Consider the following 22,742-nt stretch of genomic DNA (forward strand, 5'->3'; position numbering starts at 1 on the left):
AAATGTGACACAGAGACACAAAGTGAGCAAATCAGTTGGAAAAATGGTGCCAATAGACTTGCTGGCCACAGAGTTGCCACAAACCTTCAATCTGTAAAAAAAAAAAAAAAAATGCAATATCTGCAAAGCATAATAAAACAAAGCATAGTAAAATGAGGTGTGCCTCTTAACATAGGGTTGGCCAAAAAGTTCGTTCAGGTTTTTCTATAAGATGTTACAGAAAAACCCAAATGAACATTTTGGCCAACCCAATGCTACTGTGGTTGAGCTCAAAGAGCAGTATAAGTGACTTGTGCAAATTATATTAAAAATTGAGTCTCCTGCTCCATGTGTGATTTAAAAGAATAGGCAGAGAGTAAACCAGAGCAATGAACCATCACTATTTATTGATTCCCTATCCCAGGAGATGACCCAAGGCAATAGACAGCAGACTCACTCCTGATTGGAAAGTTGCATTGCAACTTTCAATGACCACATGATGGGGGACAACTGCTGTGACTGGCAAAGGACCAAGTTGTCTTTATCCATAGAGAGATAAAGTCCATTTTGAGGCTAGGATTTTCAGGGAATTCATGCATAAGACTTCATTGAACTAAAGCATAATTGATCAATGTAGTAGTTTGCCTGCCTTCCCTGATTGTGCTCTGAGATTTCCTGAGAAATATTAACTCAAGGCTGACATTCAGCTGCCGGTATGGGTAAAAATAAATACATGCCAGTTGGCAATTTAGCTGCAGCACTGAGTCCCTGCTGCTACCCTGTTGCTCAAGTCCTGCGGAGTCCCAAATGGGTGGAAAGAGTATCTGCTGTGAGACCCACCAACCAGCCCTTTGCAATTCCTGAATATGTGCACCCTGGCCAAAATGGGCCCCAAACCTGAAGTGGGTAGTTCATATCCTATTGATGACAAACAGCATCCATTAGGGAAATGCCTGGTGCCTATCTGGCATCCTGAGAATGTGACAAACCCCCACTGGCTAGTGCTTTCCTCCTCTGTGATCACATGTGGAAACACAAGCTCTGCGGTTATGGTATCTGTCATTAACTATTTTAGCCATATCCTCTCCACTAACCCCAAGCCCCTTTGCTGTTCTGCCTCTACTGGGTCAGGGAGGAATGCCTAAGTATCTTTCCTATGCTATCCCAGAGAGTGAGAGAGAAACAGGTTGCATTAAAAAAGTCATCTAAGTTCAACATTTCCAGTCTCAGCCTTCAGTCAATCAAATAAACTTTTGTATTTGGAATAACAGTAAAATATGGGAACATTTTTCCAGACTCCATCCTATTTGCAAGCCTAAATAATTCTTGATGAATACTTTCCACCTGACCTGAATATTGTAAACAGAAAGAAGAAAAAAAATTAAGGTAGACGGCACCTAGACCTATGTACCACAAACTCTAACAACTTCCAACATCTATTTTATACAACTACAAGGCTTGTTACCTCATTACTGGCCCAACTTTAAGAATCAACCGTCACATCTTGCTCAACTCCCAGTAATGAGAGGCAATGTACTCAAGAGTCCTGTTATCCAAGAACCTTTTCGTACGCCCACCATGAGCAGAGTGGCAGCACTCTATTATTTTAAAAGTTTTAAAATGGCACTATTATATTTTCTTTATGTAAGATTTCATTGATCAACATTTTTATCATTAACTCTCATTGGTCAAAACAGAGTCAGCTCCTAATTCAGTTCTAAACTTCTCATGGGAATTCATTTTATTGGGCTGGCCCAAAAGTGAGTTTGGGTTTTTCCGTAAGGTGTTATGGAAAAAACCGAATGAACTTCTGGGCCAACCCAAATAATTGTGCTTTAGAAATAAATGCCAAATATTTTAAAATAGCAATTTACTAAATGAATAAGCCCCTTTGTTCACTGTATCAAGAAAACAATGGAGGGTAATAAGAAAGAGTATCCTTTTACCCAAGAACTACTAACTACACAAATAGCAAATCCAAGATCCAATTTCAAAGTGGAAAATGATAAAAAAAATAAAATGAAAAGTAAAAAAAGGCATAATACCTGCTGTAAATCCAGTGTAATTGTCACATAATGGTATTCGATTCCATTCTTAATACTGGGACTCTGCCACCAAGTGTTCTTTCCATCAATAGCATTTGTAATCGGGTGTCTCACTATTGAATCAGCAGCAACATGTGAAAGGAGAAAAGATCATATGAAGAATTTATAGCTGTTTTTTTAAAGTAAAAAGTAAAACTGAGTTAAAACCATCATCATGTGAAGGTCAAACATTAAAATAACATAAAGAGAGAGCAATTCATATCTTTAACAGAATTTGGTTACTGTCGACTTTTTCACAGCGCTCCGCAAGGTAGTGTGAAATGGTTAAAGACTATAAGAGAAGAAGCTGTTCAGCACTCTGGCCATCAACTAAAACAGACAACTTTAAAGATAACTACAGAAATTAAGTGTGAAGAAATGATATTGAAGTCTAATTGATGTGTCAGTCATTCAAAGAAGCAAAAACTCTATTGTTTGAGGCAGCTCTAGTATGACATCAACTTTTTGAACAGAAACGTAAAATCCTGAATTGTGGTTGAAAGGTACTTGAAGATTTGCCCTTCTGACACATACATTATTGCCAGGACTTGGGCAATTCAATATGTATCTGGTTTTAATAGAAAATGCTGTCAAATCCATCCTATGAGGCTTTTTGCAGTCAGTCCTCAATCTGCCAACTTTCTATTTAAACCACTATTTAAAAATATAATGAAAGATACTCCAAATCTCCCATCCAGCGGTGCCTGTCCCCATAATCACTAACTCAGTGGAGGGGTCTGGACAATAAAAGCAAGCAGAGAGAGCTCGGCACATGAAACTCCATCCTACTAACTAAACATGGATCTCCCCTTGTCTTTACTCCAGATACATGAGAACAGGACGTATTGTGAAAATTAAAAAGGAGATTGGCAATAAAAAACAGGAGGTGTGGACAATCGTTGCCACCTCCCCCCACAGTTCCTTCTTACAATCCTCAAAACTCACAGATTCCTCATCTCCTCCCACTTAGTTCCATGCATCTCACAACAGCAACCATTACCTCTGGAGTGCCAAAGCTCTTGTTCCTTTTTGGATGCAGTCATTGGTTCTTATCTGCAATCTGTGCTTCTCATTTCCCAAGTAAGGAGGAACAGAACTCGTTCCTCCTCTGATCCGGCCCAGCTCAGGCACGGGTGAGGATGGCAGGAGGGCAGTTTGCTGGGGATGTTCCTATTTCTATTCCTAGGGCTGCAGTAAGAGTTCTTAACTTCCTAACATCTCACTTGGAAGTCAGCCTGTTTGCCCACAGAAATGTAAACAAAGTGGAGGTTAGCTTCCCGGCTACTATGATTAATTATGCTTTGGAGTGTCAGTCGTGAGAACTTTTATAACACTAATTCCTTGGGAAGATGTTTCAAATGAATGGCCTAAGAATACCCTTTTATTAGAACATAATCTTTTTTTGCAAATTGAAGGACTATTTCAAATAATAAACAAGCCATATCACTATGAGGAACAATCATGGACTTTCAATCTGTGGACATAATGTAGTAATCTAGCCAGGTGTTTTAATGATAATGGTGATGAAAGAGCATAAGATTTGAACCATGAAGTGCTGGAGTATGAGGAGCTGGACAGTCTATCTGGATCCACCAGTTAGCACTTAACTGACCATGGGCAAGTCACTTAAACACTGTGTCATTCTTGAAGTGAGGATAACATAACTCCACTCATAGCACAGGTACCCAGAATCTTAACTTTCAGAAAAAAGTAGAAAAAAAAAATTAAATGTATGTGAAAGAGATTTGTGGACTTGATACAGGAGTTCTAGCTCTTTATTTCTCAAAGTAATAGTAGCGTTCAGCCTACTCTTGCTATCATTTAAAATATCACTTATTTCATAAAATGGAGGACATTTAAAAACAACAAAAGTTTTAAAACAACACAATATTAATATGAAGGATAATTCTTTAAAAGGTATTCATTTTATCTTCATAAAAAATTTGGAATTTTGCTTTCATTTTCTCATTTTGCCATGGACCAGTAATTGGATGGGAACTCTCAACTCACACGGTTACCAGAGGAACATTAAAACCATTAATATTCTAGCCATTATTATGCATATACATAGAATTAATTATACATCTGTTCAAAATATGCAGGATTCTGAATCTTTACTTGGGACAAATTACATTTAATAAAATTTTTGAAGATAAAAACCAAGCAAAAAGAAGTCCTCAATGCAATAGGTGTCTGATAGTAAAGAAAAATCATCTTCAAAAAATTTACAAAAACTAAATATTCATTAAATTTGCCATTTTCAGATTGTGAACATTTTAATTACATATTAATTTTATTAACGTAGTCTGCTATAACTTGTTTAACTGAAAATATAAAGGCTTATATCTTTGATTTACTTATGGTAACATGAGTATATAAGACAGGACAAAAATAATCTACTTTTATTGGTAAATTACTTAATTCAGCTGAACATCTGGATGGACTTTGTTTTGTACCAAGTCTTATCACATTAGCAGTCCACTGAGATGAGGCACCTCATCTCATTAATGAAAAGTAAAATTGCTGACTAAATTTAGTAATTAGCACTAGTTAACTTGTTCTGCTGAAGCTAGGGAAAGTGTTAGGTCTTTATAACATCAACAAATACAAGAAGCATAACTAAATATCAAATAAATGTCCTTGGTGGTATGAGTGGGCGCTGAAATTGGCACATTAGGAATCAGAACCATAAATGAAATATTACTGGCATTGCTTCTGAAGAAAAATAAATATCACAGCAAACATTCCTTAAACATCCTCCTGAATCTTCTTCACAGATTGTGGGTTTAACATGTGATAGAAAAACACACACACAACCACACTTCCAAATCACACTTGTGGCTCATAAGGTAGTTGTGAGAGGAGCTATCTAATTGGAAATTTTGATATCTGTCACCTCAGGTCAAATTGATACGAGAATTAGTCATGAAAAGGAAGACTGGGAGATGAATCAACAATTAACCATAATCCCCATTATGAAACTGTAATCATAATTAATTTGAAAATACTGATTAATTGTTGGCATACTTCCCTTATTTAAAAAGAGATAGAAACTTATAACATCCTCAACAGGGATAGTGACTCAAGTCAATCTAAAGGCTAACTGCATCTGAAAATTGGCGAGGGAATCATTGATGAAGTAAACCTTTCAAACTGCTATTTTAATTGGAAAGCACAATCTATTAACAGTCAGGAGGTTCAAATTTCTTTTTCTTTGTATGGTACTTAAGTACCAACCTTCCAGATTAATTCTAGCTGTTCAGTGAATTTGTGGAATTTTATCATCTGTTGCTTCAACTTTTACTAAAATATATCCATGTTGATTATTGCTAGATTTTTTATTCTTGTGGGGTATTATTCTTTCTAAATTTCTGGTTCCACAACAGGATTTTGAAATGTAATGAAGCTGGTAATTTGAAATTAAATTAATCAAAGTAAATGTAGGCTGTGATAAGTTTTAAAAACTTACCACAACTAAATAAAATGGGAAATACAAAAATATACCTCATATGTGCCTTTACTAAAACAATTTATTCACTTTTTTGTCCCAGAGTGAAAATATGGGGTGGGATTGCCTAAATACAGATGTCTTCCACTGAAAGACCCTGAATGTGGAACTCTGAAGAAGGGAGTGACAGTCACTCATAGACTTAATTTGGTGAAAACATCTCACTGATTTTGCTACCAAGAGTGTCCACTCAATTATTTTCTACCTGAATCACTGCACCTTCCTTCCATCCTGTCTCTATTTACACATTTCCATCTTTTTCTCCTTTCCTGGAATGCTTTTTCCCTCTTATCTCAGGTAATTCAGGTTTTTAGAGCCCTTCTGAGTCTGACCACCTTCTTGGAACTTTCTCTTGCTACTTCAGTTCCCACTGATGTTTTCCTTCTTAGAAATTCTACATCATTGATAATATGTACCCTAAGGTACAGCCCTGAGTTTACTGTTTAGAATATCTGTTTAATTGTCTTCTATATCCAAGTCTTATTTACCCTAACATTGTACTTGTAGACAGGAACTATAAATATTTATATTTTATGCACATGTATATATAGATAACCATACATATATACACATACATATACATGTATATATGCACACACACACACACACACACACACACACATATATATGGTTTTCGTACTTTATCTCTCTAACTCTCTTCCTCTGCCCAGCCCATCCTAAACACACATCTACACACTCCCAACCACCCCCATCATTCCCTCCCAGTCATTCCTTGCCTCCAGGCTTTCTCACATTCTCTGTGAAATCATCAAGGCTACCAATTCTTGCAACAATGGCAATTTCTCCCTATCAGGCTTCATCTTCTTCTCTAACAAACCTAAAGCTCATAGTCCATCAATTCATTTATTTTTTAATTCATTTTATTTTCACTTATTTACCTCGATTTTCTTGTTTTTGAAGTTTCCCCAGGGCTCTGACCTAGGTCTTTTGCCCTAAACGTTCTGTACAAGAACAGCAAACAGATAGGATGTGTTCCAATATTCCCGACTCCTACACCCATAACAATCTACACCATAGAAAATAACCAGAGTCATTGAACAGGCAAGGAAGGTTTCTAATGCTTGCCATCTTTGGTTTCTTAACTTTTTTTTTTTTTTAACAGTCTGTGATATACAAGGCCAGCTATTGTATTCACAAAAGTCCCAGTTCTCCAAACATATTAACGTTTTCAGTATCTCTAAATTGTATAATAGAGAGGGACTATGCATTCTTCCCTTTAACCAGCTCCAAGAAAGAATGCACAGTGCCTCCCGACTTTCTTTTGAGATTAAAAGATATAAACCGTGAGAGAAAGCTTTCTTCATTTTATGAGCATTACAACTTTTTTTAAAAAGAGAAGAAAAACTACGTAAATTTTAAAATAGTATAATTGTGAAACTTTATTATAAAGCACCTCATTGACATTATTCACTTTATTAATCTCCCCAATATTTGATGATTTCCCAATGTATCAATATATCTATAAATCAACCCCCATCTCTAGAATTATCTCACACCATTCTCCCCTTCTCCACATAAATTCTTTACTCATTAAACCTAATTACTTATAGTTCTCTGAATAGATCATGCTGTTTCATGCCTTCAAGATTTATGTATTCTTTTTTTATATATTATACTTTTCCCCTTTTCATCTTACTAACTCTTATTTTCTCCGTACATGGTCACTTTCTCCCAGGAATCTCTAGATGTTCCCTTAGCACTCAATTTAGTTTTGTTTCCCCTATTCCCCCCTCTAAGCCCTTTAAGTCAAGGACTATGTATGATTCAACACTCTGCTCCAGTAGAATGCATTTCTGGTAGCCAGTGTTCAAATGCTTGCTGAATAAACGTATGAATGAGTCTGAGATATCAGTGTGGTTCCTAGAGGCCACCCAAGAGGGCTTTGTATGACACCTCTCCTTGAAACACTCTTCCTGTGGTGTTTAAGAACCGTATAGTCTGATTCCAGCCCTGCACCAGACTCATCCCTACCCTCTGCCCTCTGACACTTTCAGTTGCAGCCATTCCTAACTACCTGTAGTTCCCTGAGCAAGTACTGTTTTCCGCCTTATTCTGAAACCTCTTCCTGTCATTCCTTCTCTTCCCTCTGTCTCCCCTTTACCTACTCAGCTCATATTTGTCCTTCGGTCTCAGTTTAGATGTCACTTCTGGCAAGCCTTCATCTACACCAGGACTGAATTTGTAACCCTCCCCTTTCTCCCTAAAGCCCCTATGCTCATTCTTTCCTTGGTACCTACCACATTACACAGCAATAATCTGCTTTTTGCCACTTCTTCAGTTGAGCCAGGGGCCACATCTTATTCCTGTTGTATCCCCCGCACAGTACCTGGCATATAAGTGACCACTGAATGACTAAAACATGAATTAATAACCACATCTTCAGATAATCTTCTGCAAGTGATAAACTTAAGGACTGCCACAAGTCTTTAGCTAGAAATCTCTCTTCAAGCACCACACCCACTACACATAAGGAATTCCAGTAACGTTTGTTAAGTGACAGAGAGGGGCTGTAAGGTTCACAGTAGAAGAAAAGTTCTAGAAATTTGGGGGACCACAAACCTTTTGACTTTAATGCACTTTGGCCTCAACATCATCAATTACAGCTCCTACTCAGTGCCACACAAATTCATCCTAAAATACGTACGGTGTGGATTGCTGCTGTTTTGATGGCAGATCCGACATTGAGGGTTCCTCACGGGCTGCCCAGGGACGTGCTCTACCAATTTGCAATACATTTCAGGTCCTTTTTCTCCACATGTTGCATTTGTGGTGATGACAGCATTGGAAGCAAGATTCAGGACAGCAGGGAATAAACCTAAAAAAGATGAACAAATGAAGGTGTGTGGGAAGATTTTGCTGCATTTTAAAATGAAATTAAGATAGGATGCTTTCCAGAGCATTAAATTAAATGAAAATGGAATAATCAGTTATAATTAAATATCTGACTTAATTAAGTACACTACATAAGTAGCATGTGTTATCAAGCGAACATTTTTTTTTCTTTCTGGGTCTTAAATATGAACTCTAAAGCTATCTTCTTAATTTTTAACCTCTAATACATAATTAGAAAATCTTGTCTCTAAAACATACTTTTAAAAAAGTCTTCTGTTATCTTCATGTTACTGACACAAGTCTTACTGAAATCTCCATTCTGCATTTCAGCCATTTTGTGAAATTTGTCAGGTTACAAATTTTAAAATAATTCAATCAACCCCAGAACATTACCTCTCTACCTTTAAACATTGTATTCTCTTGGTTGGTAAATGATTTATTAGTAAATAAATAAGGTTTCTTTTCTGTCATTCATCATTATTTTGCATTTAGCTGTACAATTATTATTTCATAAAATATATGTTGAGCCAACCCAATCCAAAAATGGGCAGAAGACCTAAACAGACATTTCTCCAAAGAAGATATACAGATGGCCAACAAACACATGAAAGAATGCTCAACATCATTAATCATTGGAGAAATGCAAATCAAAACTACAATGAGATATCATCTCACACCAGTCAGAATGGCCATCATCAAAAAATCTACAAACAATAAATGCTGGAGAGGGTGTGCAGAAAAGGGAACCCTCTTGCACTGTTAGTGGGAATGTAAATTGATACAGCCACTATGGAGAACAGTATGGAGGTTCCTTAAAAAACTAAAAATAGAACTACCATATGACCCAGCAATCCCACTACTGGGCATATACCCTGAGAAAACCATAATTCAAAAAGAGTCATGTACCACAATGTTCATTGCAGCTCTATTTACAATAGCCAGGACATGGAAGCAACCTAAGTATCCATCAACAGATGAATGGATAAAGATGTGGCACATATATACAATGGAATATTACTGAGCCATAAAAAGAAACAAAATTGAATTATTTGTAGTGAGGTGGATGGACCTAGAGTCTGTCATACAGAGTGAAGTAAGTCAGAAAGAGAAAAACAAATACTGTATGCTAACACATATATATGGAATCTAAGAAAAAAAAAAAAAGTCACAAAGAACCTAGGGGCAAGACGGGAATAAAGACGCAGACCTACTAGAGAATGGACTTGAGGATATGGGAAGGGGGAAGGGTAAGCTGGGACAAAATGAGAGAGTGGCATGGACATATATACACTACCAAATGTAAAATAGATAGCTAGTGGGAAGCAGCCACATAGCACAGGGAGATCAGTTGGGTGCTTTGTGACCACCTAGAGGGGTGGGATAGGGAGGGTGGGAGGGAGGGAGACGCAAGAGGGAAGAGATATGGGGATATATGTATATTATAACTGATTCATTTTGTTATAAAGCAGAAACTAACACACCATTGTAAAGCAATTATACTCCAATAAAGATGTTAAAAAAAAAAAAAACATGTTGAGCACATACTATGCCAGATACCATAAAAGGTTTGGGGGTTTGGGAATGAAAATACTGTTAAGATGGGCTTATTGTGGGAAGTGATCCTGATCTGAATCTTGGAGGAGAAATAGAAATGTATTTGATACAGAAAATGAAGAAAAAAACAAACATACCAGGCAGAGGGAATATTATATGAGTATGGACTTTATTCGGAAAGCTTATGTGGATGCTGAGTGACTGACAAGAGGACTGAATTTGTAACTGTTCTAATCTGTTAGATCATGTGATCATATATAGATACAGATATGGATTTAGATACAGATATAGTATAGCTACCTACAGATTATACAGAGTATACACAATGGTTCACATGTATATCAACCCAAACTATTACCTGTTTGTCACTGTTAGTAATTTTAGTGGGATTTTCTTCCAGGTCTTTAAAATTATAATTTATAGTATTAAAAAAATAGGTAGTAGGAAGGAAGAAATATGCTGGGAATCCTGTTCTTAAGAGGTCAAAACACCTTGCTGGTCAGCAGGATGAAGTTAGATAGTTAAGCCCCTTATAGCTTCTTCAAACAAAAGCCACTTTACTTACACAAAAGCCATCTCAGGCAGGAGCCAGTATCTCTAAAACTGCCCCAGGACATTGTCAGTTTTACTCTGTGATCTTTGTCTCCCTCGTCTCTGGCTAGTCTTGACCTTGACCCTGACTTTGGGTTCTGTTTTGTAGGTATGGGTGAGACTCCCCATGCCCTGCTTTGGTACAGCCCTGTGAGACCTAACTGGAGTTGGGTAGGCCTGGACTTTCTCAGATCTGAGGAATCATGGGAGGGAGCCGAGATGGGAAGATGGCTGGTGAAAATTATTTTCCTGTATGTCGTATGTTCCAAAATGTAGAATTGGATTACATCCCAAATTACCCACAGCATTAAATGAATAAAATGTGAGCAAAATGACATGGTTATAAAAGGATTATGGGTATAGAAGTAACATTGATTAAGAAGCTATTTCATATTCATTAAGTAATATGATTTAATCACCAGTAACCCCATTATGTAGATTTTATTAGTCCCATTTTACAAGTGAAGAAAATGCAGCTCAGAGAAGACAAACAATATGCACAAAGTTATGAATTACCAAGATCAATAACTAAGATTTGAACTCAGCTCTTTAACTCAGAAGGCTAATTCTCATCAGGGCATGAAGAAAAAACCTGGTCCTTGGCAGAGCTTATCAGTTTACATACTTAATAAAAGAAATAACTTACCCAGTCACCACCCCTTTGTTGTTTCATAGAGTTTTCCAATCATAAACTAAAGATGTTAATATAATTTACATTTATTTTCTTTCAGTTCTTTCCATTGATTTGTTTCTGTTACATTTATTGATCATGTGCTCAAAATTAACCTTTTCATAATTTAATTGCCTTGCTTTGTGATCAGGGAACAGGTGCCTTTTGAAATTTTATTAGCAATTTTGTTGTTTATTTTTAAAAATCAGTAAAGTGTATTGGTCAGGGAAGTTCCCCAAGTAGTTTCTAATGACCAATTTGAAGAGTCTTTCAATATCTGAGCTTCTACTGAATTTTCAGCAGGTTGTATTATAGATTGCAGCCCATTTTCATTATAAGTTAAATCTATTAGACTGTACCTATTTATTCCCATTCAAATGCAACAGAGCAATATTTATTGCTATATTCAATATTGGTTACTTGGTTAAGATGATATAAACACTGCAAGTGTAAATGAACTACAAATAGATGGTGAACCTTTATAGAGTATTGACTTACAACCTCTTAATTAAATTCTTAATTTGAGGTCATGTAATGTTAATGACATAAAAGCCAGTCATCGTTACCCATACAATTATGTCTGACATTTTTTTTTCTGAATAGTATCTAGACTAAGTAAATTTAGTTGGATTTGTGGCTTAGAGAACAAAGTCTAAACAAAAAACAAATAATATTTATTCTCCCTATACTATATATTTTATTGGAGATTAGAATATGTATACTATATAGAGAATAATATAATAAATTCTGTTCTATAGTATATACATTTAGTAAATAGTCTAGAAAAATTTACATCATGGGAAAAATAGAAATTTTGCTACAATATGGCAAACATCTAAAAATTCACCAAATTTTCACTGTTTTTATTTGAATGTTTTTAGACTATATTTGCTTACTCACATACTGTGCTCTATTCATACAGTTTTGCATGATTTTGATGATCTGCCTTAAAACCCCACATTTTGGTTTTAAATGGCAGAAGCATCTATAAAACCTGCATATGGAGGTTCTACTTTCAGTAATTGTGGAGTAGCTCCTATTAAATTAGGTCACTCACAGATAACAGCTATGAATTCTAAATAAAATATATTTTTAAAAATCTCAAATACTTGAAGACATTGAAGAACAACCCAAAACAATTAAACCAGGAGGATTTGTATTCTTAGAAGGAAGATAATGGATGTGCCTCAGACTGCTCATGCAAGGTGGCTAAAACTCAAGTAGAAACCCACAATTTCACTGTCTTTTTTTTTTTTTTACTTTACTGTCTTGAAAAATCAGAAAACAGAACCAAGAACGATCACAGCTGCTGTAAAGTGAGGAAGAAATACTGGAAAAAAGAAAGCCACAGACAGGGAACCTCAAAATATGTGTATAAACTCTTCCCAAATCTCTCATCGATAACAGATATACACATGCCCTAGGCAGACTCCAAGTACCCCAGATTGGACTAAAAGAACAAAACAGTGATCATAGTTGCTGCATTCCATAGGAAAGACAAGAGTGTTTGAGTCCAGATAAGTTAACCAGTATAACACAAAACTATAAGATGGATAACTATTCTTCAGAACATATCAGAATCCTAAGTTTTCTACCATGGATTGTTCACAACATCCAGAATGAAATTTTACAAAAAAATATTAGATAGACTTACAAGGAAACAATAAAATGCCACCAGCACTTAGAAGAAAAGCAGTGAATGGAGACAAACACTGATATCAACCAGATGTTGGAATTAGTACACAAATAATTTTAAGCAGCTTTCATAACTATGATCAAAGACACACACACAAAAATGCTTATAATAAAAAATAGAGAATAGAAACTACAAAAAATATGAAATATACATTCTAGAACTGAAAAATGCAATATCTAGAATAAAAAATAAATATTACATGAGATCAGTAAAAAATTGGCGGTCTTCCCTGTTGGCGCAGTGGTTAAGAATCCACCTGCCAATGCAGGGGACACGGGTTCGACCCCCGGTCCAGGAAGATTCCACATGCCGTGGAGCAGCTAAGCCAGTGTGCCACGACTACTGAGCCTGCGCTCTAGAGCCCATGAGCCACAACTACTGAGCCCTCTTGCTACAGCTACTGAAGCTTGTGCACCTAGAGCCCGTGCTCCGCAACAAGAGAAGCCACCGCAATGAGAAGCCCACGCACCACAACGAAGAGTAGCCCCCCACTCGCCATAACTAGAGAAAGCCCGCGCTCAGCAATGAAGACCCAATGCAGCCAAAAAAAAAAAAAAAGAAAAGAAAAAAAAAGAAATAATATATATATGTATAAGTATATATCTGTGTGTATAACCATGCATACACATATATGCACATACACATATATGTACATACATGTATATATGATTCATGTCATTCTTTGGCTTTTATAAATTATCAATACCAGTAACAATAGAATTTTAATGTGACATTTGTCAAATCAAATGTGGAAAAACTGGTTAGATACTACAAAGGGAAACCGTGTTTTCAATCCTGTTCAGAATCAGAAGAATGGAGAGAAAGAAAGCCCTGAATTAGCAAAACAGCTGAACATCTTTCCAAGACACCTGCTGGCCAGCAAACAGCAGGTGAATTTATTTTCCTGTACAGCTTTCCAGCTCTTCCAGCTTTTATTTTATAAAAATGAAGAACTTTGACTTAGCATCATACTTAATACATGTTTGTCTTTTGAATAACTACAAGTGAGTCACAGAGAAATGCATTTTACGTATAAGTGATACACTGTGTGGCACAATTCAGACTCGTTCCTTAGGATTTAGGCAATGTTTCTCTAGGTGATGAGCCAGAGGGTTGTTATCCAGTAGGAAAAAGAAGACTATTTCGAATTTGAGTTTTACAAATGAGGAAAATAACTCCCAGAACCTAAATGGCACAGCTGGTTTTCAAACACAATTATTGTAATTCCAAATAAATTAGAATTAATTTTGTCATTAAAGATCCACCCTGCCTCACTCCTCTTCCTGCTCTAAATGAAAATCCTTTTCACCTCCTACATCATTCCTGAGTTCTGTGTCATCTAGTTCTCCTTTTCCCTTCTATATGCACACACACAGGCCAACTTCCATCGTATTTTTACAAGTCCTATAATTTATTTCCAAATTTTCCTTTTTAAGAAAGCACTCCTTCAACCTGCTTATTGTAATTGAAGCTTTGATTTCCTCTGACAATGACACTTCATAGATCTCCCCAGTGGATCCCTAAAAGCACTGGGAAAGGAAAAATAGCCTCCTTCTGGCTTCTAAATGCTACTTACAAATCAGTTCCTCTCATTGGCACTCAGAACTTCTTAAAAATGCCAAGTCATCCGACCTTTCCAAGTGCTCATCTCCGTTGACTGACTTCATGAAGACCATCTACAAAAATATTGGTAACTGATTCACAGTAATCTTCATCCCCCAAATCTCTGTCATTCTTACTAAATAGGTGAACATAAACCAGCATTAATAAAATGTTATTCCACAGAAACCAGAAAATGTTAAAAAAAAAGTACTTTAAGGACAAATATGTCTTACTTCTAATCTTAATTCTAAGATTTCTGCTTCCAATTAACTGTTTTGTCTCCAGCTTAATGCTATCTATCTATCTATCTATCTATCTATCTATCTATCTATCTATCTATCTATACTTACAGGTAAACGTATCCTATCTGATCTTAAATCTAATGCAACAGCACCCATACTAGTCTTCTTTCATGACTCCACTTCCATTCATCTTCCAAACTGCTGGAGAAATTATCTTCCTAAAAATTAAGTCTGATCATATCACTTTCTTGTTTAAAACCTCTGTGAGCTGTCTGTTGCCTATAACATAGCAGCCAAATTTCTTGGTAATCTGAACATTTATAATCAGGTCCCTATCTACCTCTCTAAACTCATCTGTTTCCATCCTCTTTCATGCCTTCCTACACATCCAGAGTACTGACATCTTACTGTTTACAAATATATCAGGTGCTTAGAAAATTCTTTGTCATGACATTATCTTGTCCATAGAACATTTTCCTTTTTTGCTTACATGGTCATCTACTCATCTTTCATGACCCAGCTCAAATATCCACATCTCTGTGAAAGTGTTTCCTCGACTTTGCAACACAGAATTGGTTATTACCTTCTTGGTGTCTACATAGTACTTAGTTTATATTTTATTATAAACCTTATCACACTGAAACTTTAATATTTTTTACAGTGGATCTCCAGTCTATAACATTATTGAATATGGGGATACTACTAGCTAGCCTATAATAGCACTCAAATTTAAATTTATTGAATGAGAATAAATTCATGCACTTGTATAATCTTTCTGGACAGAAATCTGGCAAATATAGCCATTAAACTAATCAGACCCTTGATTTAGTAGAAACACAGAACACTATTTTGGTACCCTAGCTCAGTGAAATAATTCAAAGAAACCCAAGCTATTTGAAAAATGTAGTAGACCTTTATCATTGCTTGGCTGTCCAACACCCAGCCTCTATTTCTGTTCTTGGGTAATTGGCATTGCATTTAGTATAGAGGGTGCGCAGTTCCCTACCACCTACAAGGAAATGAAAGTCGAGGAGATCTTTCTTTTCCCCTCCCTTTAGCAGTCTGGGCAATTTGTGCACATGACTTTGGCCTAGGGCTCTGACTCCAGAGCACTTGGAATATAGAGTTGGGGAGATAAGGAAAATAAGATCATGACAGCGACAGACATAATAGTACCAATGCAAGTGGGAGAAGTGGTGACAGCAATGTCTGAAAAGGGACCCTGACTAGACTTTTCAGGCAGTGAAACCCAGGCATGGCCTTGATGTCTGTCATCTCCTAAGCCTGGTTTTCAAATCTTTCCAACAATTGTGCAAGTTCTGTGATATATTTCAAATACATTTCTGCTTAAGTTAAACAGTTTTGGTGGTTTCTGTTGCTTGTGATCAAGAAGCCAGAGGGATATAAAGATCATATATTACGTTTACACATCCTCCCCCACCCCACACACAGTGAAGATAGGAAGATCAAGAGAAAACAACTTTAGTAAAAGTGACAAAAGGGGTATATATGTGTATACACACACACACACACACACACATATATATAGTTGCTTCATTTAAACATCTTTAGGATAAAATGTGAAGGAACAATAGTAGTGACAACAATCACAACTGTTTACACAAAGACCCAAGCCTTATTATATGGTCATGTCCAAACGTGGCCACAGTGTCACTTTAAAATTATGTTTCTATATATGGAATCTAAAAAAAAGAAAAAAATGGCTCTCAAGAACCTAGGGGCAGGACAGGAATAAAGATGCAGATGTAGAGAATGGACTTGAGGACACGGGGAGGGGAAAGGGTAAGCTGGGACGAAGTGAGAGAATGGACATGGACTTATATATACTACCAAATGTAAAATAGATAGCTAGTGGGAAGCAGCCACATAGCACAGGGAGATCAGCTCGGTGCTTTGTGTCCACCTAGAAGGGTGGGATAGGGAGGGTGGGAGGGAGACGCAAGAGGGAGGAGATATGGGGATATATGTATATGTAAAGCTGACTCACTTTGTTATACAGCAGAAACTAACACACCATTGCAAAGCAATTATACTCCAATAAAGATGTTAAAAAAAATTTTTTTTTAATTATGTTTCATGATGAAAGTTTCCTTCTAGCTTATTTCATTTGTTTCTATCATGCTCTTTATCTTGATTATATTTAACTGTGTGACGTTTGGTGAACCACCATTTTAAAATGACAGTGATATAACTCATATCTTAAAAGAAAATCTTCCTAATGTAGTTTGGCAAAAAGAATTCCTAAATATATTTTGTTTTCATCAGTTAAAATATTAACATAAATGAATACTGTCGAGTAGCTGTCTTCACTACCTGTGCCTAGCATACTATAATACTTTTTAATTAACATTCAGAGATATTGATAAACATGTTAAATATCAGTATATGTATTTTAATTTCTCAAATAATGTTTCTTGTTAACATCTACAGTCCAACTCACAAAGACGATCGTTAACATAATTGATAACAGACAGTACTTGGAGACTTGCTATGGGAAAGTCATCCAGTCAATGAATTCTCTCCAATATATTGAATTGTTAAATAACTTTTAAAAATCATCACATATTTTTTACAATAATACAATACACATTTCTCCCCCCCTCCTTCTGTCATCCTAGCCTTGATACACAATATTTCTCTTGCTCGCTTATGCCAAGCGTCTCTCCCCTCTCAAATGAATAAGAGGAAACTGTCTGTTTGAATGTTTCTGACTTTCCATTTCAGTCTCTAGGTCTGTGGAGCATTTTAAAAAATTCTCATGCAGGCAAACAGAGCTGTTTTGCAAGTAATTCAGCATTTGAAAGACAAAGGAGAACATGCCAATTTAAAATGTTCTAAGACGTGTCAAGGAAGAAAAGGAGATACTTGTCTGAAATCCTGAGGTATGTGGGTGTGTAGGAACACATTGGTATAAAACAAAAATGGGACAAAACAACATGTTGCCGAAGAGAATGATTTCCAGCTGTGCACTGCAGGAAGTAACTTAATGCACCTGATCCATGATGCAGATGAAGAGTTTTATAGAACTAGAAAATCAGTCCAATTTGAACTACTAGCCATCCAGACACAACAATGTTTGTAAGCTGGAAAAAAATAATGCTGAATCCAGTTGTTCAGAAGAAAAAGAAAGGAGGGCATGTATTCTCATCCTAACAGGCCTTTCAAATATGTCTTGTACTCTCGCTCAGTTCTCCTCTTTTCAGCTTCCAAAATAAAAGGATATTTTTGGAGGCTTAAGGGTTGATTTGGTCTCCTTTCTTCTTTTCTAATCAGAAAAAGTAGTACAATTTCTACTTAGTACATGTTAAAAATTGTTTACTTTGTTTATTCTAAACAAAGATGAAAATTTAAGTATTTTTATTATTATCAGAAACAAAATAAACCAGATGCAAACACACATATTCCAAAGGGTCTTAAGCAAGTTTTGCTTATGGAATATCAACTCTATGTACAGATATTCTGACTAAAATAAGGACTACAAGGGCCATAATGAACTCAAATGCCATCTTAGCCACTTGACCCAACTGAGCGCTATAGGATTGTATTAAATTTCTGACAAAGCATATCATTAATCTTACTAAGACAGGATCACATCATGGATTTTCAATAACCTAAAACGATATATATAAGAAAATAACTGTCATTATGACATGGATTTCTGGTAAGAACACTAACAGATACACCAGGAAGGACATGACAATACATCTCTATGACAATGACTCAAAATAAGGCATTTGTACTCAAAGTTCCTCAAACTCCTCAAAATATATATTTTTTAAACCAACTCTCTAACTACCGTATGCTCATTAAACTGAAGTTGACCACACTACATCTGATCAATAAAGACTTCTTGATTTGGATAAATAAATAAATAAAATTTAGCAGAGCTAAATCTCTAGGGCTAGATTGAATAGATTCTTTTTCAAACTTCAAATTTATATCCCCAAAATACAGATCCTCACTACTCCCACTTCCATTATTTGTTGAGGACCTGGTGGACACTGCCCTGGTCACAAAATTTCCATTCCTTTCAATTTGTGTGGAAATCTCACCCACTATCCATTTAAAATTAGTATCTACAAACTGCTTTGTTTTTATTTTTTTATTTTTTTTATGTTCCACTTGTAGAACAATCCTGAATCATCCTAGAAGTTTTCAAAATCATATGATAAAAAATAATTATTATAGCTGGGGCACTTATTTAGAATATTCCAACATAAGGGTACCCAAAATATTCATTGAGGGGGTGGCAGTTAGGGAGAAATAGACTGTTTCCCAGCTTCCTCCAATCTCACTTCATCCATATCAGCAGAGCATATGTTCAGTATCTGCTCTCTTTTCTCCTGCCTGGCTTCCAAAACCAAGCCTATAAACTAGATGTCTCTTTGGCAGGTCTGTCTGCAAACTCAAAATGAGAAGTAAAAAAGGCAAAGGAGAGGAAATGCGAAACAATTTTAAGTCACTGAAAACGAAATTTAGAGCCTTAAATTGGCAATTACCCCACGACAGCGGTGTTTGTAACATAGAAAACAAAATAAAAGCTTTGTGTCTGTGTCTGCTGTTGACAATCCAAAGTACAAAAATATAAGAAAGCTCTAAATTAATTGCTCTGCAAAGAGCATGAGCTTATATTTACGGCCCTCAAACAAAAATATCAGAAGGGACTCATGTAAGCTTTGGTGCATATAATGGCAGCAGGAAAGATGCTGTTCCCCATGGGCCCTACTCTTTAAGGACTGCTAGACAATTTCTTATTTCTAATGATGAAACAGATATTTTTTAAAACAAAACAAAAAACACTATTCTACATTGTGCTTCCTCTGGCTTAAAAGATCTAGACAAAAGGAAAAAGAAAAGTCACATTCATTTACTATGCTCTTTTTCATTTGTTTTTATCAGTAAGTATTAGACTTCCTCAGGGCTTGATCCTAGATCCTTTTCTTATTTCATTCTCATCCCCAAATAATCTCCAAATAATCCCCAATAATCTCATTTACTTCTAAACCATTTACATACCATCTGCATAGTCAATGTGGAGTTATATCCCCAGGCCAGATATTTTTCTGAAGCTCCTGGTTTAATTATCCAAATACCATACTACCTCCACTTAGATGTCTCACCAGCATCTCAAACTTAATCTACACAAAGCAGAGCTTGTGATTTCCAGTGCTCAGGCACCACCACCATCCCCACACGACCACCCTGAATTAACTACTCCTGAGTTATCAACACATTTTATTTTACCCACCCAGTGTCTCATACAGAAAGCTAGGAGTCATTGTTGGTGCATTCCATCAACAAAAACTTTTCTAACTCCAAAATTAATTTCAGATCCATACGCTTCTCCCCAGCACCAAGGCCGAGTCACAGGCATTTTTAACATCTGGATTTTTGCAATAGCTTCTTAAATCGACTCCTGATTACCCTTTGCCTTTCTTCAATCCATTTTTAACAAAATGGATTTTCTTAAGATGCAAATCTGATCAAGTCACTCTTAACATCTTTCAAGGGAGTATCATTGCACCTAGGTTAAAATTTAAAATTATTATCCTATTTTATATAACATTCTCTCATCACATTCAAAGAATACTACCTTTAGTCAGTTTCTAGAACAAGGCTCTGTTTTTTCCTTCCTCAGGATTTTGCCTAGAAATCCCTGCCTCTTAACTTTCCTCCACTCTTTATACCTTCCTATCTTTCACAAATCTTTTTTCCTTAATACCTTAATTCCTCTGAGATCTTTCCTAACCCTTTCTAAACAATCCCCCATTTTAATCCCTAAATATGCCATACTTTGCCCATGTGTAATTTTATTTAATGATTACTTATCCAAGCTCTATCTCCTGTACTGGAACAGAAACTCCATGACGGAAGAAACCATGTTTATTTTATTTACTTTGTTCCACTGTATTCTCAGGGCCTAGCGAGGGCTGGACACACAAAGGTGCTCAAAATATTCTCTAAGGAGAAATTCATCTTAGAACTTAGGGTATAATTGTATGCCTAGTTTGAAGAAGTGGAAAACTTCCTTTTGTCAAAATATAAAAGAATAAAACATGAAAAAAGCAAAACACAACAAAACCAACACACACAAAAAACCCCCACAGATACATCTCTTTTACTGTTTTAGTGACTTGACAACACAGATAATGTTAGTCTCCAGGGCTAAAACCATTATTTTCTTAAAGTTTATTGTGTTAATTGTCTTCTTAAACCCAAGTCCCTAAGCTCTGGATAGTTTCTTATCTTCTGTCTTAGAAAATAAACAAACTGTCTTTTGTGTTTTATGTGATCAACTTTGAATTCTTTCTGGGATTAGATTGGTTTGGTTGATAAATCAGAAGTTAGATTTATTGATTGATGTATTTCCCCATACCCTGGTCTATGTCCATCCTCATCCCAAAGCCCCCCTACAAAAAAAAAAAAAATTTGGAAGATATAAATATATAAATGTATGGTTCTAATAAATACAATGTTAAAGTTATGCTCACCACTGGAACTTTATATTGTATCATCCCTTTCAAATTGTACCAGGTCTTAGCCTGATCCATAGGCTGAAGAATTAGAATGAGAGTTGTATGAAAAAATACTTCACAGCTGACTCAAGCATCTAATTCTAGTTTATGCTTTAAAAGCAAATTCTATGCAGCTTTAGTATATCTATGGAAATACTTGTTTTATGGACAAATTTTTTTCAAAGTGAGATTTGACAGTGTTTATAGCAAAACACTTTGTTCTCCAGCAGCTGTTTGAACACACATATAAATATGCAAGAAAACTCACAAATATTCTGTTTGCTCTTGTAAATACTTGAAGCAAAAAATCAGCATTTTACAGTCATTTAGCACAGTGTTGCTAATAATACTTTTCATTTACCAAGCACATATAAACTCTCATATATAATGAGGTTTTTGTCAGTTTTGCTTTTGCCTTTTTACCAACATTCTTTGACCACTAAACTCTAAGTTCCTTGAGGGCAGAGACCATAATTCGTGAATCTTTTTATTCTCAGAGACAACTAGAGTCACTCACATCAAATAGATGCTCAGTTAATATTCATAATATTAATGAATATCAAAAGTGAATGAGATTCGGTGAATTGATTTCATCACACCAGTTCTAACTTCTTTTTTAAAATTCTGGAGTAAGTATATTTGTTCTAGTTTGAACTAAACCAAACAAAAACAAAACCAAGAACCATGAACTTTCCTTTGTCGCATGGTACATACTGTTAACGTTTGTTTGAGTAATGCAATTCATTGATCATAATAAAAGAGTAGCACTGAATTTTACAAAGATTTTCATTTATCGCTTGACTCTCACAACAAAACTATAAGATAGATGGTATAGGCATTATTCACTCGATTATATAGATGAAATAATAGAACATCAATAATGATAGACCATTTCCTAAATATAGAACTTGTGTTTTTCAAATCCAATCCCAGTTTTTCTTCTACTACATGTAACAAATTCATTGAGTTCCTCCAACTCTCCAGGCACTCAGCTAGGCAGCGAATTCATACAAGAATGAACAACACAGGCAAACCTTCCACCTTCACAGAGCTTCAAACTAGTGCCAGAGAATTATATAATAGAATTTTTGCATAAATTGTATTAGAAACAATAAATGAAGGATTGGAAGTAGGGGGTGACAGCAGGCAGCAAGGAGAGAATTTCGAAGATACTCAAAGTAAGTCTGGCCAGAGGTCAAGCCCAGAGGGTGTCCTAAGGTAAATATGGCTATAAGCCCAAAGAAACCAGATTCAACTAATCTTCACCTTAAATACCTAGGCAAGGACTTGAAACCTAAGTTTGGAGATGCAGAAATTAAAGCTATGGATCTTTGAGAAAGGGTCTGATTCTGAGTCAGCTGCTTTCAAAGGGAAAACCTCTGTATTCTAACCTAAAGGCAGAGGTAGCCTTTGCAATGGGTAAAGGC

At 35.9% G+C, this 22,742-nt stretch overlaps 1 protein-coding gene across 2 annotated transcripts in view; it reads right to left on the bottom strand.

The window, feature by feature from the left end:
* The window catches only part of LAMA2 (laminin subunit alpha 2), a 626,305-nt gene that overhangs the window by 456,437 nt on the left and 147,126 nt on the right, over positions 1–22,742 (bottom strand). For both annotated transcript variants that reach the window (XM_082406304.1, XM_082406303.1), the window contains exons 2-3: positions 8,237–8,407; positions 2,025–2,137 (exon numbers count right to left, since the gene is read on the bottom strand). In XM_082406304.1, the coding sequence (XP_082262430.1) occupies positions 2,025–2,137; positions 8,237–8,407 (284 nt within the window). The remainder of the gene's footprint in view (positions 1–2,024; positions 2,138–8,236; positions 8,408–22,742) is intronic.

This window comes from Balaenoptera borealis, assembly GCF_965194805.1.
Source record: "Balaenoptera borealis genome assembly, chromosome: 9".
Classification (NCBI taxonomy): domain Eukaryota; kingdom Metazoa; phylum Chordata; class Mammalia; order Artiodactyla; family Balaenopteridae; genus Balaenoptera; species Balaenoptera borealis.